This window comes from Wyeomyia smithii, chromosome 3 (genome assembly GCF_029784165.1).
Source record: "Wyeomyia smithii strain HCP4-BCI-WySm-NY-G18 chromosome 3, ASM2978416v1, whole genome shotgun sequence".
Lineage (NCBI taxonomy): Eukaryota > Metazoa > Arthropoda > Insecta > Diptera > Culicidae > Wyeomyia > Wyeomyia smithii.
This window is the reverse complement of record NC_073696.1, coordinates 251584901-251611582: the sequence shown is the minus strand read 5'-3', so window position 1 is coordinate 251611582 and position 26682 is coordinate 251584901. Positions and strand designations below refer to the sequence as shown.

The 26682-nt window shown below is 40.6% G+C and overlaps 2 protein-coding genes across 2 annotated transcripts; both read right to left on the bottom strand.

The window, feature by feature from the left end:
* Positions 1 to 7938: 7938 nt before the first annotated feature.
* LOC129730891 (thymus-specific serine protease-like) lies at positions 7939 to 10776 on the bottom strand. Its single transcript, XM_055690493.1, has 4 exons — positions 10719 to 10776; positions 9259 to 9696; positions 8729 to 9199; positions 7939 to 8667 (listed from the first exon to the last, which is right to left on the bottom strand). Exons 2-4 carry the CDS (start codon positions 9684 to 9686, stop codon positions 8046 to 8048), a joined length of 1521 nt encoding a protein of 506 aa, XP_055546468.1. The 5' UTR covers positions 9687 to 9696; positions 10719 to 10776; the 3' UTR covers positions 7939 to 8045.
* Positions 10777 to 11038: 262 nt separating this feature from the next.
* LOC129730554 (putative serine protease K12H4.7) lies at positions 11039 to 26638 on the bottom strand. Its single transcript, XM_055689973.1, has 4 exons — positions 26553 to 26638; positions 12330 to 12766; positions 11796 to 12266; positions 11039 to 11731 (listed from the first exon to the last, which is right to left on the bottom strand). Exons 2-4 carry the CDS (start codon positions 12749 to 12751, stop codon positions 11119 to 11121), a joined length of 1506 nt encoding a protein of 501 aa, XP_055545948.1. The 5' UTR covers positions 12752 to 12766; positions 26553 to 26638; the 3' UTR covers positions 11039 to 11118.
* Positions 26639 to 26682: the final 44 nt, after the last annotated feature.

Below are 26682 nucleotides of genomic sequence, written 5' to 3'. Positions count from 1 at the left end.
ACCACCAGTGATCCATCTGTGGTGTTCAGCTCATACTCGTTGAATCCAAGAAAAGCTTCATTTTCGCTGTAATATATTTCAAAAGTAGTTTGAAATTGATGACATGACAGTATACCAAATTATAAAGTATATAAGTAAAACAAACGGAAATAAATTCTCAGAAAGTGTTTTGGTTCGATAACTAGCTCATTTTAATCATTCGCTGCTGCCTCCACGCCGCTTTTTCATTGCGACAGCAGCGCGCGTACGTGCATGTATCAGATTTCGAACCACAAAAAAAAGTATGAGATAGCGTAATAGCGCCTCACACGGTGTTGTCGCGTGACGACTTTTAAACCTTGTTTGCGACAAAATCTGGACACATAAATTTCGGAATTACACAATCGTGCTATTAGTTTAATTCAGGATACAATACTATTTCGATTTAATCACTATCAGGCTTATGAACGGTCAACACATTCATTCGATTTTTCTTCCTTAGCTTGCGTCACAGTAGGCCTTCGATCGTAAATGTAGAACAACCGTCGCCTCTCACACAAAGATAGGTGGTCAATTGACACTCGCGCATCGAAGAGATGTACACTGTCATGCGTTTGGCGATGTTATTTTGGCCTATTTCTGTCTACTTCGTTCTAATTATGTTGAGAAATATTTTACAAGGTCAATGATATACTACTTACTTCACTTTTATGGCGACAGATCATTAAGATCCTATGCCGAATCCAGAATACGTCTCCACAAAACTCGGTCTTGGGCTGCTACTCTCCAGTCTCCCCTTGCACCTGCTGCTCTGGCATCCTCGTCGACAGCACACATCCAGCGCGTGCGCGGTCTGCCTCGAAGTCGTCGGCCTCTATCCGGTTCTCTACTAAATATTATCTTTGCCGGTCGCTCATCCACCATTCGTGCTACATGGCCAGCCCACTGTGACCTGCCGTGTTTCATCAGCTTGACAATATGATTCATGCGCCTGCGCCACACCCCGTTCTCTAGTTTGCCTCCGACTATTGATCGCAGGATTCTACGCTCGAAGACCCCAAGCGCTCGTCGATCGGCCTCCTTCCACGTCCACGATTCATGTCCGTAGAGCGCCACCGGGAGGATCAGAGTCCTATAGAGCGCAAATTTCGTACGGATCTGTAGGCTACGGGACCTAAGCTGGCTACGCAATCCGTAATAAGCCCTATTCGCTGCCGCAATCCGCCTCTTCACCTCGCGGCTCACCTCGTTGTCACATGTCACGAGAGTACCAAGATAAATAAATTCGTCGACCACTTCGAAAGTATCCCCATCCATCTCCACCGCAGCACCAACACCCGTAGAACTACCACACTCTCTGCCAGCCACCATGTACTTCGTTTTGGCAGTGTTTATGGTGAGTCCAATTCTCGCAGCTTCCCTTTTGAGAGCCGTAAAGGCCTCCTCAGCTGCTCTACGGTTAACACCATGTTCTAGCATTATTTGCCACAGCTCGTTGCGTTTCACTGTATCGTACGCCGCTCGAAAGTCTATAAACAGATGATGCGTCTGCAGGTTGTGTTCTCGAAACTTGACGAGGATCTGTCTCAAGGTGAACATCTGGTCCGTTGTAGATCGCCCCACTCGAAAACCGCATTGGTATTCTCCAACAAAGGCTTCCTGCAACGGCCTTAGTCGCTGGAACAGGATACGGGAGAGAAACGGAATTGAGGAGGGTCATGCCTCGATAATTACTACACTCGAGTCTATGTCCCTTCTTGTAGATAGGGCATATGAGTCCTTCCAACCAGTCCGTAGGTAGTTGTTCCTCAGACCATACCCTTAGGATAATCTGGTGAATTGCACTACACAGCCGCTCGCTCCCAACTTTGAAAATTCGACCAGTAAGCCGTCCATCCCGGCGGCTTTGTGGTTTTTTAGCTCTTTGCAAGCATTCTTCACCTCGTCCAATGTTGGTGGGTCCACAGCTTGTCCGTCCCCCTCAATTTCTATCCTATTCCCCTCGACGACTCTCCTCCCTTCCTCGCCGTTCAACACCACTTCGAAATGTTGCTTCCAACGCCTGGCCACCTGCGATTTATCGGTAATCAGGTTCCTCTCCCTGTCATTGCAACATGGTAGGTACTGGCACGGTCCGGTTCCTGATTCCGTTGATCGTTCTATAGAAGCTCCTCGTGTCGTGCCTGGTGAAGCAATTCTCCGCCTCCGCGAGGACGCGATCGTAGTGCTCACGTTTCTTACGGTGATGAAGCCTCTTTTCGGCAGCTCTTGCCTCCCGGTATTTCTCCCGCATCTGACGCGTTACACGATTAGCTGCTACTAACGTGTTGGCGTTTCATTCTCTGGATTGTTCGTAGTATGTTTATTTTCAGCATGCTGCCTTACTAGGGCTGCGATGCCTAGTCTCGCGACGGGGCTTTGGTGTAGCTGGCGAGACAGCGCATTTCATAGTTCAGCCGTCCGCTCCGGATCAGTCGCTGTTTGACCCGCTCTGACCTGGGGAACAGACGCTCAGGCAAGCTGCTCTCCAAGGAGTATTTTAATATAAGTAATTTGCAAAATTCTTTTGATATAAGTAATTTGCAAAATTTCCGCACACAACGTGCGTTAATTCATTTCTAGAAAAAAGCAGAGTTTCGTTGCAAAACGCTGCGCTAGGATGCTGTATGAGAAAGTCTTGACCAGATTTGACGGATGAATTTTGATGGACGATGAGACATATGTAGTATGTGATGTCGCCAAGCGATTTAAATTCGAGTTTGCTCACAAGTTCACTCGGAAGCTGATGGTGTGGCAGGGGATCTGCAGCTGTGGTAAAAAACCAAGGTTTTCATTACCGGATCAACCATGAATGGCCAAGTGTACAAGAAACAGTACCTCCCGAAGCGGATTTTGCCGTTCATTCAATCACATGACGGTCCTGTGAAGTTTTGTCCTGACTTAGCCAGCTGCCACTGCAGCCGGGAAGTCATGGATTGGTACAAGGAGAATGGAATTGATATCATCGAAAACGCTATCAACCCACCAAATTGCCCAGATTTTCGTCCAATTGTAAAATATTGGGCAATCATCGAGAGCAAGTTGAAGAAAAAGTGGCAGAACGATAAAAAAACTAGCTGGTTTACATAGATGGTGGGAGAAAATAGCGCAGCGAGTTGACAGTTTTACTGTGCAGAAGATGATGGGTGGTATAAAATGAAAAGTGCGTGAATTCATCCGCAACTCAGACAAATAAATTTTTCTGTATTTTTCCTTCAAAGGTCAATAAATTTGCAGCAAAGTGATATCTCAAGATTTTGACGTAGAACTACGTCTCTCAGGAAGTTCGGGTACACACTCGGCTACATAGGGATGTAAAATGAAAATATAAAACCGGAAAACATGAAAAATATGTCCAATTTCAAATGTCAATTTTTGATGGATTTTCTTCGTTTTTACAGCAATCGATTGGAAAGTCTTCTAAGATTCCTCTTAAATGCAGAAAACTGTAAATTTATTATTCGAACTATTGCACTATTGAAAAATGTCGAACTTTGTCTAAACGCAAAATCCGACCTCTGATTGGACGTTATATGATTGCTTCCCTAGCACGGTCGACAGAATTATAAACCTAGTAATTTGAAATGAGCTATTTGGCCTATATAAGAGCAACATTTCAAATTACTGTTTCAGCCTAACCCGCTCATAGTAGTTCTGGGCAGCGACTACTTCTTTTAGTGAAAGGCTGTCTAAAAAGTTGCCTCATTTTGACTACACACCAACGTCTAGTTTTGAGTGTTAAAACAGCTTTTCACTGTGTTAGCTATTACCTTATTCGGCATCTTATCCGATATTGAGTTAAACAGCAAACTGTCCTTTTCAGGATAAAATGAATACCTAATTGGAGAGTTAATATTTTCTGTTAGTTTAATTTACACCTTCAAATATTTGAAAAGTTATACATTTGACTTCATCTCCATGTCTCAGAACGTACTGAATTACCTTTTGCTTCAGTAATAAGCACAACACCCGAACAGCTTCTATTCGCATAAAAATTAAACTATCGCATCATCAAATTTAAAAAATCGTCAAGCCCTAACATGACAAGCACCTATATCATGGACAATGGTCAATCCTTGTTGAAGCGCAAATTTCGATTAATCTGATTGGCCGTTATATGATTGCTTTCCCAAGCACGATCGACAGAATTATAGACCTAGTAATTTGAAATGTGCTATTTGGCCTTTATAAGAGCCTGTTTCAGCTGAAACCTTAATCCTTACTTAGTAGTAGCAGCGAAGAGCAATGGCAGCGGATAGCAGCAGCAGCAATAAGAGCAGGGCCAGCTGGTGTAGCAGCACTTCCTCTAGTGAAAAGCTGCCTTTGTGCAGTAGCGGGCAGCATCAGTAGTAGGTACGTTCAAAGTAGCTGGCGCTTCCTATAATGAAAAGCTGCCGTATTTTGACAACACATAAGCGATCTGGGATGGTGGCATTCGAAATATATGGTACGTCAAATTTTCATTGTAAAAACTGTGTTCAACTGTTTTATCAGAAAAATGGCTTAAAAAATCCTCTGTCGGGGTAGCACACAGATGCGATCAACATTATATCCGATATGACATTGAACAACAATTGCCCTTATAAAGACAACAAACAAATTATTGAAGATTTAATATTTTCTGGTTTTGTGCTGGAATTAAAAGTAAAACATTATTCTAATCCATATGCACTCTGACTGTTGAAACTTGTTTACGTTGTATAGTGTTTGTTCCATTCCTGTTCAGTGATGTATAGCATATTCAATTTAAGTAATGTAACAAACAACCTTATGTAGTTCTACGTCAACCTTACGGTCGTGGCTTTGCATACAACCCTTGTGATTTTTTCTACATGTTTTTGGCGAAGATATGTCCCATTTTGTGCGACCAAATATCAAATGGATTGAGCTTTATTTCGAGACCAACTCATATTACCTCGGGGTGATAGTTATTTCTTACGTGACATTTTCCAAAAAATACGATGAAATTATAGAATTTAAAATGAAAATACCAATCGAGAGACTATTCCAATCACCCCGAACCTATTTTAAGTATTGTGCGTTTAAATAAAAATTATCGAAACGTCGCTGATAAACTGGCAGGCAGTCACTGCAACCATCTCAGCCGCCACTGCGCTGTCAGTCCGGGTTACAAAAACAAATACATTGAAATCATTCCCGCAGTTCGTGTTGTGTGAACACGCAGTTGCTCTATGTGTTTGTAGAGTCGGAAGAAAGTTCGGAAGTCGGAAGTCCGACTTCCGAACTTTAATTTAGTGCTGACGCCACAATAGTTTCCATCTGTTTTGCAGGCGATTTTTTTCAGCACCCGAAGTGACGCCTGAATGGCTGCAATAAAGGTTGATTTGTTTCGATTGATGTTTGTTCACAGATGTCTTTGTGATTATTTATTCGTGATAATTTATTCGTATTCGTATTATTTATTGTGATATTTCTTATATTCGTAAGACAGCTAGATAATCAAAGTTTTCGTTTCCATCATTGAAATTGAAATGATCAAAATTCAGGAGTTTGAGGTTTGTTTCCTTCGACTGCTTAAGCCGTTCCTTACCCTATCATAAATAACAATATTTTGAACAAAAAATGCGATATTTTGCAACAAAAAGGGGGGTCCCACAGAGCGGGGGATATGCTAATCGACACAAAAATTGTTTTTTTTTTTTCAAAACTAATTTAGATGAATAATTCCCCCAACTTTGAGCCAAATCCAAAAGGTAAAAGGCAACCTAAAATTTCGAATGAGGCCATTCAAAATAGCCCGTGAAGTTATACAAAATCGTAAAGAATATTTTCATTAATGTACGTATGGTAGGGAACATATTTTGAGCAGAAGAAGAAGCTTCCTGTGTATTGAGAATTGGAATATTGAAGTTCCCTATCAAAGGACTCTATTCCTATTCTATTGTGAGCAGTTTGCATCTGTTTTTCAGGGGTTTTTCTCCAGCGCCAGAATGGCGCCTGAATGGCTGCAATTTCGCTTGATTTTTTCGATTGATGTTTATTCAAAGTTTTTCCTATGTCGAACGGTATATTTTGTATTCGTAAGACAGCTAGTCAATCAGAGTTTTCGTTCTAGTCATTGGAGGAGTTTGAGGCCTGTTTTCTTCGACTGATTAAAATAGGCACCACTGCTTAAACTGTTCTTTACATATATGGCCTCCGAATTTGCACACATAGTCGTATTCAATACATCTTTTAAGGTCAGGGTTTTTACCAAATAAGAATTCACTCAACAGAATAGAGTGCGAGTAATATGGACCAAATTGTTTGCTGGGGACCCCTTGGCGCATGAAATGAAATCTAGTGGCAAACCTTAGAGACACTCAGAGAGAGAGAAATAAGCGACGAAAAAACCGCCAATCTGGCAACTAGGTTTCACATGTCAGAGGTACCAGTTCTCTTCTCAAAGCGCAATGTTAACTAACTTTTTCTTTCGACTTGTATAACTGATTTTGACGAAGGTGTTAAATTTTATATTTAGGTTAAATTTTATATACTTTGACTATAATTGATCATTATTTTGTTGAACATACAAAAGGTTTGTGAACCACCAGTTGAAAATCACTGTGATAAAGCAACTTTGGAGCATTCTCAATTCATGGTTTAGTAAAAAAACACGAAAAACGTGTGAAAATAAAAATATTCTTTATTGTACCTGATATCAATACCACTCAATGTGTTACCTTTCTTGTTCGTTTGGCTCACAACATTCTTTTCGCATTTCTCTCCCTCTGAGTATAGAGATTAGTGACTTTTCACCTACGCACACTAATGAACGTGTAAACTCATGTAAAGTTGCTTTTGTTTCCTCCAAAATGTAAATCATCGCATCTCGTTGCTCCAACTTTTTATCACTTTTTACCATTTTTGGTCGATAATGTTAAGCAGCTTCCCCCGATTCATGATCACGAATGAAAAATTCATTCAGAAACGAGTTTAGAACTTATAATAAGTATTCAACTGAATATTTGTCCAGCTGCCAAAAACATAGCATAGCAAACAAAAAGGCGATTTGTAAATACTTTCCTCAACTAGGTGCACTAATACATTCGTACGTAAAAAGGTCTATTGCTAGCAAACCAGCTCGCTGAGATATATGTTTAGTGGTGTGCAGATTTTGTCTTGAACGAGCCTTATTTGACTGGAAATTGGTTCAAAAGTCTGTCAGTATATGGGTGTACTGTTATCGGTTACTGGTACTGGTTACGGCTACTAGAAGCGTTTAATTAATTTATAGAGATAAGCGACTTTTCACCCACGCACACTAGGAAACGTGTAAACCCGTGTAAAGTTGCTTTTGTTTCCTTCAAACTGTAAATCATCGCATCTCGTTGCTTCGAATTTTATCACTTTTTAACATTTTTGGGCGATTATGCTCAGCAGCTTCTTCCGATTTCTGATCACGAATGAAAAAATTCATTCAGAAACAAGTTTAAAACATATAATAGGCGTTCAACTGAATATTTGTCCAACTGCTAGAAACATAGCATTGCAAACAAAACAGCTATTTGTAAATATTTTCCTCAACTAGTTGCACTAATGCATTCGTACGTAAAAAGGTCTATAGCAGCATTGAAAAAGTTTTTTTCACTGGAATGGCATGAATATCGCTAACCATCAGTCTTCCAGTCAATATTTTCAACAGACATTGACAAGCAATGGTGGAATAATTTTTCAATAAAGTCCTGCCTGGAGATAACCGGCAAGCGCAAACTCACTGGTCTAGCGTTAGTAATATCGCTTAATAGTAATGTGCACAAAACTAATTGTTTGAATTTTTTTAAAGCCCATTAGTAGTAGTAAAAAGCACCAAATTGATTGGCTTAGATGTATAAGTATAACCTAAAAACCATAAAAAGATAAGTTAGTGTGGTTAGGTTAGAAGTTTCAGATTCATAGGATCCAAATAAATGGCAAAAATAATATGCTATCACAGTACAACAGCTTTAATTCACAATTTATCGAACATTAACAACGATTTAAATCTTGTATAAACTGCAATTCAAATCCTTTCACAAACAGTTATCTCACGGACTCTCATACGGACTGAACGGGAACAAATAGCTGGCGAGTGTTAGCTTCAAACGTTGCTTGACTTCTGCGAGATCTGCGGGATCATCCGGTGACATCGCGGACAAATCGGAACCTCCCAACTGGTTGCTGATTATGTCAGCCTGTGCGTCGAGTGTAAGGTTCCGGGTGATGCTTATCATTCTCCACGGATCAGCATCGCCGTTGGTGAAGTGAGTTAAGCTAGAGCCAGGATTATCTCCACCAAATCGATTATTCGCACGATTAATACCTCGCTGGACCGATTCCATGGTGATCCAATCGCCAAATATTTGACGGCACCATTCAACATAGAAGTCTATCGAAACTCGATCACCAAACGGTTGGAAAGCAGATTCCGTGGTAAAGAACCAACCGAACTCCGTGCACTCTTGATACATCCATTGGCGAGCTCCCTGTTGGTTGAAATCGGAATCCCAGTCAGGGTCCTGGAATATTTCAATAGCTTGTGCCGGATCCGACACTACACAACCTAGGTCTTCGACCCACTTCTCATTGAACCAGTTTGCGAAGGATTCAACTGCAGAATCAGTGCCACCTGCTGTCAAATCGTCGCATACCTCAGCGAAATCCGCCAAGCTGTAACAGAGAAAATACGTTAAACTCACTGCGAACTCTTCGAAATGTTCGAAAAACGTACTCGTTATTACGAATTGTATAAATCTCAACTGATATCATCAAGATACTGAAGAAGTACTGAACCTGGAATGTATTCTCCGGATCTATTTCCGAGCAAATGTTGAACTTCTCGAACAGTAAGTCGGCCATTCCCAAATCTATTAGATTCTGCATCACGTGGAATGCCACGAAAATCTCATTGTAGCACTCCTGGCTACCGTGTGCGATCAGCGAATCTCCCCAGGCCTCCGAGAAATCATCGAAGCCCAGAACGGCATTCATGTAGGCACTGGAAGCCCATGCAGCATTGCCTAAATGGGGATATCGGATCCGGAACCAGGCAGCTAACGATCCTCCCAGCTCCGTACCAGCAACCAAAACCCTAGCCGTTTCATCTTCAACAAGCTCGCGTCTCACGTAAGTTACGAATTCAGCCAGATCAGCCAATATTTGATCTGTACTCAGAAGGCTTAGGTTTTCGGTACTCAAATCTCTGAAAGGATTGGAAATTATTAGTCAAACTTATCTTTGTTGCTTTCAGTGTTTTCATACTCGGTGACTCGGCTTTCTCCGTAGAAACGAGGTTCGAAGGCAAACAGTGCACCATTCCATTCCCGTGCCATTTCGTAGATCAGTGTGGTATCATCAATCATAGATGGCGTAATTGGACGGGTACCTCCGAGGAAAATCAGAATAGGACCACCCTGAACGTAATTATCGGCTGAGGCAAAATACCGCAGCGTCCATTGATCGGTATTTTGGGCGTTGAAGTGGTCTACCTCCGTGGAAAAGAAATGCTCCGAAATTGGTCGCGTGCTCGAATCGTCGCGTGCAGGTGCTTGCTTCTTTGGCTCCGTGAAGCGTCGGGTAAACATCTGCTCGATCAGCCGCCGGTTAGCTTCTAGATTCGGTTTGCTGCGTGGAACCCCAGCGAATGCTGCGATCACCAGCGATAGGGCGATCAGTACGATTGATCGCATGGTTTGGTATCTGCGATGATAAACATTGTGTTTAAATTTATATTTTTGCTGGAATTTTAAACTTCTTCACTCAAGAAAATTATAGATTTTTATAGCATACGAATTCAACATGCTTCACAGTTAATGCAAGCCTCGTTATGAGTTGAATTCATGTCACGTAAATTCCAATAATATTCATCATAATACGCCTAGAAGTCTGCAAATTGTATACATTTATCATGTCAGATTAGTTGCGAATATTAATCTGTTAACAGATTTCCATTTATGATGATGACAATTTCAATAATTAGGCTGATACAAGTTTTGAATAGCTTTTATGTCCACGGTTATCAAAGTTAGCTAAGGGGAGGGCAAAAAATAAATAACACTGAGAAGAAAGAAAAGGAATAGCTTTCATAAAAAGTTGTGTGCAAGTTACGACGTTTGTAACTTGTATGCTAAAGTGTGTTGAAAACTATCACATTATTATCATTATTAATCATTTGGCTTGCCTTTTGATGATACTTTTACTGTCACTGGACTTGTTTGTTGCTAAATTAAGCAAATACGCTGTCGAAAAGTCAATAATATTAACAAAACGGCTTGAACTTTTTTGTCTTCCCCTTCCAATTTTTAACATTTTTGAAGGGGGGGGGGTGACATAAAATGAAAATAAAATTTGTATCGGCCTTAAGAGCTGATAAAGTCAATTGGACAACGTGTAGCAAAGTTGTAAACTGATTGATTTTTTTCCACTAGTACATGCTAAAGTTGCATTTTTTTCACACAAAACCGATCGATCGCTCCGTTTTAGTTGAAACAGCATTCCATTTTTTGTTGGATGATTTGTAACTAGCGATTTTCTTTTTACCCCATGAAGCATCGTTTTACTACACGAACTATTGCATTATTACGTTTTTCGTAATAATTGTGTAGCCACGTGTTAATGGCTTTCTCTAAAACCCAACCCTTGCTACTGCAAGTATAACACAGATTATAAAATAACCCGAACTAGCTACCGATAGCACCAATTTCACATCAATAATCCAATACCTGTTGAACACGAAGGTCCTTCCGAAAATATTAATCTCGCTCTGAAGGAGCGATTTGATAAACAACTGAGTTCAAAGCGTGTAACACGGCAGTATTTTATACCCTCCAGCTTATCTCGGTTTCAAACCTGGCCGTTCAGTTTTACGAGTACGTGGGTTTAACCTTTTTCGTTTGCAATAATCTAAACAGGATAACGAATGCCATATCGCTGGCGCCCATTGATACGAGCTCTCAATTTTTACTTGAGACAAGCTAAAAACCAATAAATAGCCATCGATTATGTCACTACACTGCACTGGAGTTACTATAAATAGATTGGGTTTGGAGAGAACGAATCGTTTTATTCAATCAAAAATGCTATTACTTGAACAGAAACAGAAGTCTCCTTCGTAGCTGCTGTTTAACTTCTTGGATCGACGGGAAACAGGTATCTGCTCATTAGAGCCTTGATTCTACGCTTGATCTCTTGCAATTCTTCGGAATCATTCTCCGAAATAGCTGGCAAATCAGCACCTCCAAGCGCTCCGGGAATAATATCGGCCAACGCAAACGGATTTAGATCATTGGTAATGCTAGCTCGGCGCCACGGATCGGCCGCACCGTTCGTTAGATGCACCTGAGAGGTTGCAGGACTGTTGGCTCCATAACGATTGTTGGCCCGGCGAACACCATAATAAATGGACTCGAAGCTTTGCCAGTCACCGAAAATCCGGGTGCAAGTTTCGGTGTATATTTCCAACTGAACCCGGCTTCCGAACGGTTGCTGGTCCGAGTCGGTCGTAAAGAACCATCCGAACTCCGTACAGGCTTGATACATTCGCTGACGAATTCCCAACTGATTGAGGGCTGAATCCCAATCCGCTTGACTGAAAACTTCCACTGCCTCGTCCAGATCGACTACAACGCAACCAACGTCAACTGCGAACTTAGTGTTGAACCAGTTGGCAAATGCATCCAAAGCCGATTCGGTTCCACCGGTTATATCGTTGCAAACTTCTTCAAAGTCGGTAACACTGCAAAAGGAATAAAAATGTGATTACAATTTTCACTAATGCAAACCCATCATCAAAACCATACTTTTGATTAGCCAAAGTGTGCATCTCTATCGCTTGCATCATCACCTGGAAGAAGTACATCACTTGGATACGATCGTCCGCGTTGATATCCGAGCAGATGTTGAACCTCTCCGAAACCATGTCCGCCAAACCGGAGTCGATCAAATTCTGCATCACGTGGAAAGCCACGAAGATGTCGTTGTAGCAAGTCTGGCTACCGAACTCGATCAGCGTGTCACCCCAGGATTCTGTGAACTCCTGGAAGTCCAAAATCGCATTCTGAGTGCCACTGGAAGACCATGCGGCATCGGCCAGATGCGGATAGCGAACTCGGAACCACACCGCCAAGGCTCCTCCGTATCCCATACCGGACACCATAACATGAGCGAATTCATTCTGTATAACATCGCGCCGCAAGTAGGCGACGAACTCAGCAAGATCCGCCAAGATCTGGTCGGTGTTCAGCAAACGAAGGTTCGCCGTACTCAAGTCGCTAAAATACACACAAGTCGTTTAACATCAACAGTCAACACTGAAAAAAAATATATCAACCCACCTAGTAATTCTACTTTCACCGAAAAAGCGAGTCTCAAAAGCATACACCACACCATTCATCTCCCTAGCCATTTCGTAGATCAGCGAGGTCTCGTCAATCATCGAAGGGACAATCGGTGTGTGACCGCCTAGGAAAATCAGAATCGGACCCCCCGGCAGGTAGTGATCGGAGGCGGAAAAATATCGCAGCGTCCATTCCTCCGAATCCTGTGGGTTAAAGTGGTCCACCTGGGTGGTGAAGAAATTTTCAATTACGACCTGCTTGTTCGGGGTGTCCGCTGTAGCGGGGGTGGATGCTTTGGTAGCCCGTTTCGCAATTATTTCATCCACCAGTGTTCGGCGTTTAGTTCCCTCCCTCGTTCGAGGTAGGGCGCCGGCCATGGCGGTCAGCAGCGCCAGGGTAATGACGACAGTCGCTCTCATAGCTTCGGGGTGCGTCTGCGAACGATAAGAGAAAATCGTACAGGTTCAATGTGTGATCGCGCGACGCAAGTGTTTTTTTTCGTTCTTATCGATAAATGGAATATCAATTGGACGCACGATTAGGCTCCTAATTGAATTACGTAAATCGGTGTACTTGGTGCAGGAACTGCGTTCGATGGGAGATTATCGGCAATTACTAAATCGAAAGCGGGGTAGGGCACAGATTTCATTTATTTTTTGTTTTCATTCAGACGTTGTTCTCATACACCAGCCCTAATTTGTTTTTCATATCAAATTCGATTTGTTGGGAAATTACCTTAGCAATAGATACAGATCAATTGATAAGAAGACGCAAATGTTAAAGTAATATTTATTTTTAAAATGCTAAAAATTTCGAAAAATCACTTTCGTAGTTTCCGTTAAAAACACCATGATTATGATGGAAAATCAAGATCATATTCGAATACTGATGAGATCAGCTATGCTCAAAAGCGACTTGGTCTGTAACTTGCTTGCCATATTCAGTAAATCGAAGGTAGAATGGGTAATAGACTCTTTCCATCCTTATAAGTCTCCGGGAACGGAAGCAATGCAGCCAGTTGTGCTCCAGAAGAGCAAGCAAGTTTTTATTCCAACTTTTACGGAAATGTGTATGGTGGGCCTAATACTGAATTACAAACCTTCTAGTTGGAGAAAAACTTGATTTTTTTTTCATAATTAAAAGCCGAAAGACGAGATAAGACACTCCTGAAAGTTTTCGGGATAATTAAATTAACGCCCCCTTTTGAAGTAGAATACTTCTCTCAGGAAGTTCGGCTACATAGGGATGTGAAATGAAAATCTAAAACCGAAAAAAAGTGAAAAATATGTCCAATTTCAAATGCTAATAAATCGGTTAGAATTCGATGGATTTCCTTCGTTCTTGTAGCAATAGATTGGAAAATCTTCTAAGATTCTTCCTAAAAGAAGATAATTGTCATTTCATTATTCACACTATTGTACTATTGAAAATAGTCAAGCCTTGTCAAAACGGAAAATTCGACCTCTGATTGGTCGTTATATGATTGCTTCCCAAGCACGGTCGACAGAATCATATACCTTGCAATTGAAAACATGCTATTTGCCCAAAATAAGAGCCTGTTTCAGCCGAAGCCGCTCATAATAGTTCTAGACAGTGACAACAGCAGTCGTCCTTCCTTAGCAGCAGCACTAGCCCTGTAGTTGGTCTCCACGTCTCAGGAGCAGCGCGGTTCTTCTCAGCGTGTGTAGCCAGACTGCCATTATTGTCCCGTGTTGGGGCAGCATGAAGATTGCCATCAGGAAATCCAATTTTGAACATCAAAATGCCTTTTTCAAGTCAAATAAACAAGTTATTGAAAGTTAATAATTTTTGACAACGCAAGCAAGCATTCTGTGTTGGATCCTAGCAATTTAAATCTGTCGCACCCGTCTAATTAACTGAATGTGAAATATTTTCCACAGTGCATGTTGTCCGTGTATCTTATGTCGAATTCGTTTTTACGGCAGGACTATCCCGTCCCGGACTACGCTTTGCAGCTGAAAAAAAAAACACTTTCCGAGCAGTTGCAATGGTGTGCGTAATACCAGAGGTAACTGTTACTTTTGTTTTGGTCATTATCGCCAATGTCTTTTATCGCATTTGTGCTACTGTACGAAAAATTTGCCAATTTACTGAAAAATGACAAAATAACAAAATAAAATTCAACCTGATGGTTGACACGCGAAGAACGATAATCAAAGCAAACCGATTTTGACACATTTTTTTTTATTTTAACACATACGTGTGAATGTGTTGGTGTCTTCAAAACTACACTCTGTTTCTTGCGCGGACTGTCCGGGACAGAAAAAGGGTAGTCCGGGATAATCCGGAAAATGTAAAAAAAAACAGTGATAGGACAAAGTGTAGTTCGCGGGGTAGCTACACCGCAAAAACGAAAACGACATTAATTCCCCTACTGTTAGGGCAGCTCAAAGATTGCGATTAACAACCGATTTTGAACCGCAAAATACCTTTTTCAAGGCAAATAAACAAATAATTGAAGGTTAATAATTTTCTGGCATCAACACAAGCAGACATTCTGTGCGGGATGCAATCAAATTCTGTTGTAGTTGTCTAATTTTTACTTTATTGAGTTAACCCCCCACTGTTGGGGCAGCGCAAAGGCTGTGATCAGCATAATCGATTTTGAATAACAAACTGCCCTGTTAGAACGCATTCACGAAAGCAGTTAGTTCGACTATGCTGAGCTAATATGAAGTCGATTCAATCAATCAGCATGAACAGAATTTCGTCGTCTCCCAGCTGCCAAGTTGCAACATGATGCAACACGCAACAGCAAGCAAACGTAATCACTTGATGTTATAAGCCGCAATACGGTTAGGGATGAATCGTTGCGTGTGTGAGAGTACCATCGGTGTTTATTCGCTGGATGCAAAAATCAATTGCGAATTGTGGAATAATTCGTCTGAAGAACATTAGAGAATGGAAAAACTGAACTGAAAGGCGTGGCCTATTTCGTAGCACTATTCGACTATAAAAAAGTGTTTCAGGGAAATCTAGCTACATTCATTAGTCGGAAGGTGAGCTGGATGGACCGTCCACAACGTTGACAGCAGTAGCAGCAGATATCAGCACTCAGCAGTAACAGAGGATAGCAGCGGGTTGCGCCTGTAGCTGCCCTCAAATTAAACAAACAAATCACTAGCCCTGTGGTTGGTCACCACGTCTCAGGCCTCTACCATGCTGAACGCCAACGCGAGCGATCGGGTGAGATTTTTGCCGTACATCAGCCGGCACTCCCTTTAATGGAAAATTTGGATCATTTTGTTCAGAAGAATATTACTGTCGGTAATATTAGAGAGATGCGATTGCATTATATCCGATATGTAATTGAACAATTGTTCTTTTGAGGACAAATAAAACACTTAGTTTAAAGAGTTAATAGCTTTGGGTACCAGTAGCAGTATTGTAGCAGCCTCAGCAGTAGGTGGAGCCAGTACTTCCCTGAGGCCGATGTTATAAGGGAAAATGGAAGCGGCACGGCGAAACAGTTCGGGTGTGCTTAGACGCGCGTCATTTTTCGTTGTTGATATTATTCCCCACATGAAACGACGCGCTTTCGTACGATAGCGGCGGTATTAGCGGTAGATGCAATTGCCAACACTTACTTTAGTAAAGCCGTGTCTAATTTCAATGCGAAAACACCTTTCTATTGTGTTGGGCGTGCGCATTAGACCTCTGCCAGGCTAAACGCGAAAAGCGGTGCGAACCGATTCGCCCGGCCGTAGGTTAATGTACAGCCGGCCGTAAGTAGAGCTGTGTAAAAGTATTCTACTTCAACCTTGCGGTCGTGGCTTTGCACACAACCTTCCTGTGATTTTTTTTAAATTATGAACAAACTAATTGATCATCATATGAAAACAGTTTATATGAAAACTCATTTGGATAAATTTAAATTTGTGTATAAAAACAGCAAAGCAACCACTGATGCGCTACACATTTTAGTTAAAAAATCCATTCAGATCAGAGAAATATTTCTGGCAGCTTTTCTTAATATTGAGAGAACATTTGATAGTTATCTCGCAACTCAATGCAAATAGCCATAGGAAGGCACTACATAGACAGGAACACAATAGGATGGATTCATGCCATGCAAAATTAACCTTCAGTGGACCATGCTAAATTAACTTTTCCTCTATTGAACCACTCATAAAACTTCCATCGAGAAACATCTCATCCAGCCAATCTGCATCAAAATCACGAGAAACTTATATAAAATTTCGATTATGTTAAGAGAAATTGACGTAATATAACGAGTGGTATGCAACAGGAAAGGGAGGTTAATTTACCTTACGCTATGCCCAAACTGCGACTTGAAAGCACCGAAATAAAGCTATTCATTGAAACCAAATATTTGCGCTTCATACTTGACCAGATACTAAACTGAAGGACTCAAAAACACACTTTGCTTATACGCAGACGTTTCCAAAATAAATGATTCCGCGGGAGTAGAATTCACAGTTCTAGGAATTAAAATAAAAACCTTTGGGACACTGACCAACAGTATTTCGGGCGGACATACGCACATACGCAGTAATACTGACTCACTTTTCCTTACTTCCCTGGTGAAACATCCCTCAGAATTTATCCTACGTCACAAGGTTACGCCAATAAACTAGGTCCATGGCAGTGCCCGTAGAGGACTACCGGTCTTACAAGCGTCTTGTACATGGTGCATTTAGCAAGGAGCGAAGTTTACCAAATCTCACGGTCTTGTGGTCGGTGTTAAGTCAGACCGGACCAAGTCGCAAAATTTAAAAAAAACGAGTTAACAATAGTATTGGATAAAGATTTTCTTAAGCTAACATGACCTGATATCATGCCTTATAGTGTGCAGACAAAGTGAACCATGTGTTAAGCAGAAAAAAGTTGAAATTATCGGAATTTACAGCATCGGTTTGAAGTCAACATAAATGAATTACAACACTATCAGGCAACTTATCGGAATGCTTTACCAGGAAATGAGGATAATGTACATGGTCCACTCTGATTGAACACGTAAATGAGAAACGTTAGTCATTTGTGTGGGTGACACAACATTCCACAATTTCAGAAAGAAGTTCAAGTTACAGTAGTAATACTGACTTAAAACTTCATGATTTTACCAATGAATTATATCCTCAGGAGGTTGAAATAATTGATAAGTGTTTGTTTTTACTGTTTTATGCAAGCTAATTAAATTTATGCCCGTAATGAAATTACGAAGCTAAAGGCAACACAAGCAATTGTTTGGAGAAGACCTTTCATAATAATACAAGAAGAAGCTGACTCGATTGACATTCGAGTGTTTAAAGCATGTTGTCAATATCTATTCAATATTATTTTCTAATCAATAATAGAGAACCTGTGCCAACTTTTCATGAAGCCAACTTTGGCCAAAGTTGCTGAGAAAGTGGATGATTACGAATAACTTAATTGAGTGAATTAACCATATTTTTGTTCCATTAAAACATTTCGCTCTTACCATTGATTTGTTGCAACAAACACAGTTTAATGTTTATTCAAACTATTTTCAATAATTGTTGATGTCGCAGAAGCTAACCATGTAGATTAAAAACTTTTTGACTGTTCGACGATCAATGGACCTAAATTATTTGTTCAATTGTTCAGTCATAATGGACCAAGTCATTAATAATTCTTCTTTGATTCAATCAGAGTGGACCAAGTACATTGATTCAGTTACAAACCTGTCCTTTTTGAGCTCACGGCACTCCTTTTTTTCAATTGTCACAATGCATGATACAGTTAGAGAGTTACTCCAGCTTATAACAAACTGCGCAAAAATATTGAAAACTTCAAAATTCCCAGAGCAACAAACTTCAAACTCGTTTTTCTCGAAATGATCAAAATGTCACTTGATCCGGTCTGACTTAACACCGACCTTGTGGAGTCCGTAGTAAAAAAGACTTCCTGCTACAATACGTTTGGGGATTTCTCCGCTGCAGTTGTTGTCTGAGGTTACTACACGGTGACAAAAAAGTCCGGTCACACTTTTTTGGGGTCGCCTGTAGCCTACACGTTGCATCTCTCTGGTGCCATCTATATGTCAAATGAAAGGGTTAACTTTGCTGCCCAAAGTGGCAGAGTTTCGTTTCTGTGCAGTTTGTTTACATTGAGTTGTGAGCCATGGCAGAGTTAAGAGCAGCTGTTATCGCTGAATATGTGAAAGGGTACAAACCCGGACACATATTCAAACACCTAAAACCGCTCGGAGTCAACCGGAAATTCGTGTACCGGACCATAAATCGGTACCTAGAGACCGGAGGCACCGATGACAAGGCACGATCTGGACGACCAAGGTCTGTGAGAACATCAAGGCTGAAAAAGATTATACGAGACCGGATTCACCGGAATCCCGCCCAATCTGCACGGAAGCTGGCCAGGAACCTTAAAATGAACCGAGAATCAATCCTCCTGCTTCTGCGCAAGGATTTAAAACTTACACCGTACAAAAAACAGGTGGTTCATGGAGTTACCAAAGCTACAAAGGACAAGAGGTACCAATGGTCGAGGAAGTTGCTCGGTTGTCGCGCAGATGACGAGATTTTTTTCGGACGAGAAGCTGTTCGTTTTGGAGCAAACAGTCAATCGCCAAAATGATCGAGTTTGGAATGTGGGCCTCCAGCAAGCTCCTGCGGACAAGCTGAACGTTTCCCGGATCCAAAATAAGACGTCAGTGATGGTTTGGGGAGCCATTTGCAAGGAGGTAAACTGCCTCTTATTTTTATCGATAAAAGGGTCAAAATCAACGCATCGTACTACCTGGACACGGTTTTGAATAAAAATGTTCTGCCTCAAGCTGAACTATTGTTTGAAGACGATTACTACTGCTTCCAGCAAGATGGCGCCCCATCCCACACCGCAAAGGTTGTTCAGGCGTGGTGTGAGGAAAACTTGACCGATTTCATTTCGAAGAATGAATGGCCTCCGTCGTCTCTGGATCTGAATCCACTGGGTTATTTCGTGTGGGGATACATGATGTCGAAGCTGAACGACTATAAAATAACAAATTTTGAGCAATTCAAGCGAGTTATCACGAAAATCTGGGACGAGATGCCGATGGAGCACGTGCGCGCCGCTTGCGACGACTTTCCGAGACGTCTGAAGCTGGTTCGATCAGAGAAAGGTGGTGTAATGCCGAGATATCGTCTGTGAAGTATCTTTATGAGTCACTGAATAAAGCTATGAAAGCCAGATACAGATTTTCTTCTTATTCTTTCAAATATTGAGATTTTCCTGTGTGAACGGACTTTTTTGTCACCCTGTAATAATCCGAAACACACAAAGTCGTCAACAACCTCGAATTCATCTCCATCGATCACTAAGCTACTGGCTATGCGATCCCTTGCGCAATTTTTTGCTAGTATGAGGAAAGTATGATTATTATATTCCATTTCTTTCTTTGGAATGTCCTCTACAATTTTTTACTGTAGTACTACCTCCAGAAAATTAATAGGCGTTAAAAGAAGTGACAATTTTGTATTCAGATGGTTTGCCTATCTATCATTTAGTGGTTAGCTTCAAGGAGTCAAAGCCGAATTTCAAATTCTCCTTATTTTCATGTACAAATTATGTTCAAGTATGTTAGGTACACTTAATTTCAACAAAAATAAAATAACCAACATGCTAAACTTTTAAAATCGACGACACTGGTTTTTTAATCGGTCCAGAACCTTTTTGTGAGTCTCACCGAGCGCTTCAAAAGCTGAGCTCTGGTGAATGGGGAAAAAACGACGATCAAAGCAAATTGGAATGTCATAAGCGGGTTACGACAATCGAAAAGACTCGTAGAGCTAAATCGCGAGAAGAGCTTTGCGCTTCTCAAGCTCAAGAAAACAAAGACCTGATGCCGTTCACAAGCCTATTGACTGGATATTAACTCATCAAAATGTGTGAGTGAGATGGAGCATACCACAAGAAATAAAATAATGGTCGCAGTGGTTCAGTCTCCTACAAGTACATTTACATGTTTTCTAAGTCAAACCAACTCTGAGATGCAACTAAATCATTTATTCCGGATTCTAAATGAAGCAAGCTTTAATCTTCGCTGGAGCGTTTAATTCTGAGATATCGCAGTTTTCCTTCCTCGGAATCCTGTAATTAACGTTTGCATTAAAAACAGTCGAAAATTGCCGATTTCCATGGGTTTAACTTCACACGCACTGACGAAACTAACGATGCACCAGCAGCATCAATCATGGTAACCCATGAGTTTGAAGGAGGAGCTCTATCAGTCGAACTCTAACCGTGATGGCGAAAACGGTGAAGCTACTCCGCACACTTGTGCGCGTTCAAAGAACGGTACCCAGTCTCGTCGAAAACGGACATCTTGCAGCACTTCGCGGACGCCGCATACGACCGTTCCGGCATCTACAACATCTTAGCACTATTGGACAACAATAAAAGCATCGAAAGGAAGCCCCGTTCCGGACGGCCGACCCTGACCCGACCCTGATTTCTGGGGAAACCTGAAGCGTAAGGTTTACTCCAACAATTTTGTCGCGCAAACTGAGGAAAAATTGATAAATGAAACAAAGAAAGAACTCAGATATGTTGGCGTTGCGTTGACGTTAATTTGACAGAAAATGAATCAATATTGAGGTTTTTAATCCTGGTTCGAACCATACCAAAATTGATCCTGGTTTGAACTATGTAAGGTAAGGAACGGCTTAAGCAGTAGCGCCTATTTTAATCAGTCGAAGAAAACAGATCTCAAACTCCTGAATTTTAATCAATATCGACAATTCCGCTGATGGAAACGAAAACTTAGATCGTCTAGCTGTCTTACGAATATAAGGAATACCGTTAATCACAAAGAAATCTGTGAACAAACAGCATTAGAAACAAATGTAGAGCAACATGTCAAAAGGATCTATCTGCTTTGATCGATTTTTTGATCGATCGGTTTCTTTCAACCGCCACGGCTTATTAAACACGTTTCATGATATGTCCTTTACAGCATTTGATAGCGGAGAATCTAATCTAGCTTTTTAAATAAAAACCACGTTGGGAATAGTTACTTTAGCTGAACTATTAAACAAATGAAAAGTCAATCAAGAAAATCGATGAAAGTAGATAGACCCTTTTGACATGTTTCTCTACAATTCGACCTGTATTGCAGCCATTCAGGAGCCACTTCGTTTGCTGAAAAAAAACGCCTGCAAAACAGACGGAAACTGGTTAAAATTAGTGCTGGGACTTTTAACCGGATATATTCGTGATCCAGTTATCCGAAGCTCGGATCACGGATGTGTGAACGAATATCATTCGGATGTCCGGATATCCGGATACGGTTTTTTTTTCTGTCTTTTAGGCCCGTTCGAATGAAATGTAACGCAAAAAATGGCTTTTTTCACAAACCCCATCCCCACATAAGTCATTATTTACATAATCCTCATTAAATTATGTTCGGATACAATATCCGGATATCCGTCTTTTCGAAAATCCGGATATCCTGTCGGATAATATCCAGTTGATCCGGATTATGGATATTTGTCGGATATCCGGATATTTTAATCCGGATAGTCCCAGCACTAGTTAAAATAGGTTCAGGAAAATTGGAATAGTGTTCCTCGATTGGTAAATTTAATTGATTATTGTTGAAGTTTGCTAACTTTGTTTTACAATCTCAAAATAACTTCGGGCAGAGAAAAAGATAGAGAACAGATTGATATATTTCTGTTTGAATTCCAGCCAACACATTTCGAGTATTTCGTCTCAATACACAGGCGGTTCCTAAAGCCGCTTAGAATATGTTCCCTACCCTAAAAACCCCGAATAATCATATTAAATTCAGTTATTTGAGATAAGAACGATTGCATAATATTCTTTTAATATCTGTCTAAACATAGAATTTTTTTACATTAGAAAAATTACAGCCTTAAGTTCAATTACTTACAATCGAAAAAGCTTTCCATTTAGTTATGGTTGTTGATCTATGACCTGGTTTTTCGACATTATTTTATAGCATTCGAACCACTCAAGCAAAAACAATTTTACAATATTTAGGCATGAATATTATTCCATTCCTGTAACGTTCTTTCAATCAAAAAAATTATTTAAAATGAATTTTAATCAAAAATATGACTGCATTTTTTATCCTGCTTCGAACTACTGATGATCGTGATTCGAACTAGCAAGCTCCTCATATCACCGATAAAGTCGCCACGATTTTTTTATAATTCAGTCAGAGCAGTTCACATATTAAATGCTTGTATTGCTCTTAGGGGTTATCTATATCCGGTCAGTATTTAGTTGAGTCATTGATAGAATATTTCATATTTTGAGGAGTCAAAAAAAACTTGCACGTTTTAATCAGTAGTTCGAACCAGGATCATTATTTCTATATCATCAAATTTCAAAAAGTAAATCATTTAGGCATTGAAATACAATTTTGAGTATTACATTATAATCGTTACAAGTGTATTTTCACATTAAAAATCAGTTTTTGCACATAACCGCCATCATTTATTAGAAACGCTGCGATCAATCCAAGTGTATCGTGAAAAACACTGAAATTGGTATGAACCAGGATCAAACCGAAGGAGCGGTAGCGAGTAAGGACAGCATATACTTGGACAATAGAGTCGGCCAAAGGCCGCGAGTGTGTGTTGTTTAAAAGAAAATAGACACATTTTTTGATTCTGCCATTCGATATTCTGCCTTATGAAATATTCTGCCTTTCGTAATTCTGCTTTTCGTGATTCTGCCTTTCGATTTTCTGCCTTTCGTAGGAGACCCAAAACTTGAAACTGATGATAACAAAAATACTCAATCTTCAGGAATTACTTAATTTTAAATTAATAATTAATAATTTTTTTAATTTAAAATTTTAAATTGAAGTCGTTTTCGCATAGTTTCAATGTCATTTTGACATAAAATCTGACGAAACTAGAAAATGTACTAAGATATACGTTAACAACAATTGGAGTGGGGTACGCGTTCGGTTTAGTAAACTCATGCTTCTCAAGGCAAATTTTGGCTCGCGTCGACATTCATAAAACCCATAAAACCAAACGTTCAAATAATTGAAATAGTAATTTAATTCAAGTAATTCTACGTTGGCTGCTCAATATCAATGTAATCAATATATGCATATCAAGAACAATTAACTTACGAAAAAAGTTGTGACAATTATGAAAAACAGGCCTTCAAATATATTTTCCGATTTTCTTCATGTTATGGGTTTCAAACGGTGATTTGGCATCCTGGAAGTAGTGTCAAATTTATTTCCGGCCCTCACAAGTTCCTATCTCACACCTCCACGAGTCATGAGAATGTGCGACGCAATCATAAGCGCGATAACCATCTTTCGGCGGTGGAGGAAATGTTTCGCCAATCCGTCTGTTCACCAAGATGGTGCGGCTGAAAATAGCGTCTGATCTCCTTGTTAAAAGCAACTGATTATCGTCCTGGTACTAGCGTGGGACACTAAACAGAGCAGACTCGATGGTCCTCCGGCGAAACATGGGAAACCCAACAAGTCGCCCATAAAAAGTTACGAACGATCACATGAACAAACGACACGGAACAATTGGTAAAGACCATGGCGACGATAACGGGTATTGAATTGGAAATACAGAACATAAAACTGTACGTCGTTATGCTTCCCGGGCTGCGATAGGATCATCTACAACGAGTTAAATCCACGCAGCTTCGAAGTCGTAACACTGCAGGAACTTTGCTGGACAGGACAGAAGGTGTGGAAATGCGAGCATCGGGTGGCTATCTTTTACTAGAGTTTTGGCGCTACCAACGCGCTGGGAGCCTGTTCTGTAGTACTGAATGCGAACGCGTTATCGGGCGGTACGTATTAATGTGTAAACTGGGGATTAAAGGTCGTTTCTTCAACTACACCATCATCAACCTGCACGGCCCACACGAGACGAAACCCGACGGCGAGAAGGAAATGTTCTACGCGTGAAAATTGTCTTCGGCGACATGTCCTACTCAGGTATCACGAAAGGGCAATACATAGACCGGTGGTTGAGCCGAAAAGCCTTTACGCCGTATCGAACGACCATGGTAACCGGTGCATCAGGATCAGGATGTGGAAGGATGGGACGTTATCGAAGGAATGAATGGAAGGAACCGAGTATCCCATCTATAATAAGAGCGACAAGCTGAATTGTAGGAACTATCGTGTAATCACGCTACTAAGCGCTGCTTACAAGGTACTCTTCCAACTTTCATGACGTCGCCTATCACCTATCACAAAGGAATTCGTACCAGGTAAGATTCATTGTGGCCCGCGATTTTTGCACTGCAGCAAGTAGGTACTCCAGAAACGCAGCGAGTACAACGTAACCGAGCACGGCCCTTTTATTGACTTCAAAGCAGCTTGACACACGAGATCAGCTATGGCGAATTATGCACGAACACGGGTTCCCGGACAAACTTACACGACTGGTCAGAGCGACGATAGACAGAAGCATATGAGTACAGTGCTCTCGGGTCCTTTTGAATCTTGAGAAGGGTTACGGAAGCAGGGGCTCGAGGCTTAGTTGACCTCCCACCACGGATTCTAATTGACGATGACGAAATCGACGCTCCGATCTAATAAAATTCGCCTCTCCACAAAGAAACTATTAGACCGGTGATACTCCACGACCACAAACTTGAAATTTGCTTGGAGGACCAGTATGCCCTTGGGGTTTTCGAACAGAGTGTGCTGCGGTCGGTCTACGGTGGGGTGCGAATGAACGTGGGACATGAAACGACGAATAAACCACGAGTTGCATCAGTGGCTGGGAAAACTCACTAGAGAGTAGCAAGAGTGGCAACGAGCAGCCATGAGTCCAGTTCCAGTATAATGGCATCAGCTCTTAGGTACAGCAAATGCCACACAGGCCTTCCTCTGATTGGTAAGGTAAGATAAGTTATGTTATATAGGATGCCTATATACTACCGTGAGATTTTGGTATCTTCCATTTCGTTGTTACTTATTCGTACGTTGAATAAAATAAAATAAAAAACAAAGTGACGTTGGCACTCATTGCAATACAAAAATGGCGAGAAATTCATTCGTTTTTGGGCCGCACTAAAAAACTGATCACTTGGATCTACGTCACAATGTCATATCACGGCAGAATAATTTACACGAGTTATCATTGTAAAATAGAAGTGATTGGCCCTTCAACTACTGATAAAAAGTGTGAAATATAACTGTGGCACGTTTTCCCCGACTGTGTGTGTTGATTTTACTCCCAGTTCCTCTACTAGCGAGCTTGAAAGATTTGCGATTCGTTTTTTGATTAGCTAACGGAAACGAATTTATGAACCGACGAAATTTGCAGTGCCATAAATCGGTAAACCTTATCAGTACGACGATGCATCAGAAGATATATTATGGCAGCCATCGATTACGAAAGCTAAAAACGAGGGTTGGCTACGAACTTTAAAAAAAATACTCTTAGCTTCCCCCAATTGGTAATATACATAAATACATACAGATTATTCTTATAGACCCTATATAAGTGGGGCATCGTTATATGGAAAAAATTAAACTTGATAGAACAAAGCCATAACCAGGTTTTTTGTTCTATTTGGAACCCATAACAATTCTAAACTCATCGGAAGTTTGCTGGCTTTGTCTACGCGCCAAAATGAAATGTCAAATTTTGCATTTTCCATTCTAGAGAGCTTAAAATGGCTTGAACCATACCTTTCATGGCTTCAAAAGGTTGGTTTTTTACACTTAACAACTTTGCCGAAGACACTGAAGAACTTTAAGATGTTCCAAAAAAATGCTATAGCATTTTAAAGTTATGTAGGTCAAATTAAATGCTGAAAACAGGGCTTTATTCCGTTGTCTGCATTATTTAATTTACATACATTATTAAGATTGTATCTTGTACAATTATCACGATCAATAGCTATAGTATTAAAGTTGTTTGAACATTTAAAATATAATATAAAAAGGCAATGGTGCCAGATTTACTGCTTTCACCCCGCAGGTCTATATATATAGTGTCTTAAAGCACCTGGAAGCACTTGTTAAAAGTATTTTTTTATTCACTGCTTTGTTCATTGTTCTAATTCTTAAATGAACCACGGGTTAACCACGGTTCTCAGCTGCTTCCAACATTAATCCTTATGTGTGTAAATAATATTGAGTTAAACTTAAACACTTAGAAATCCAGCAAAAAACGGCATGAAAATTTCTGTTCTCTGACAACACACAAATTATTTATTCACTTCATTCTTTTGAATCCATCATACCTGTCTAGCTTTCTAGAACATATGACAATTTTACACTTAACTTCTAAATTTCACTCACTGCAACCTTCGACGAGAACCGGAAAGTAACTTGAACTTCCCAACGCACAGTTGGTTTAATTTATATTCGATT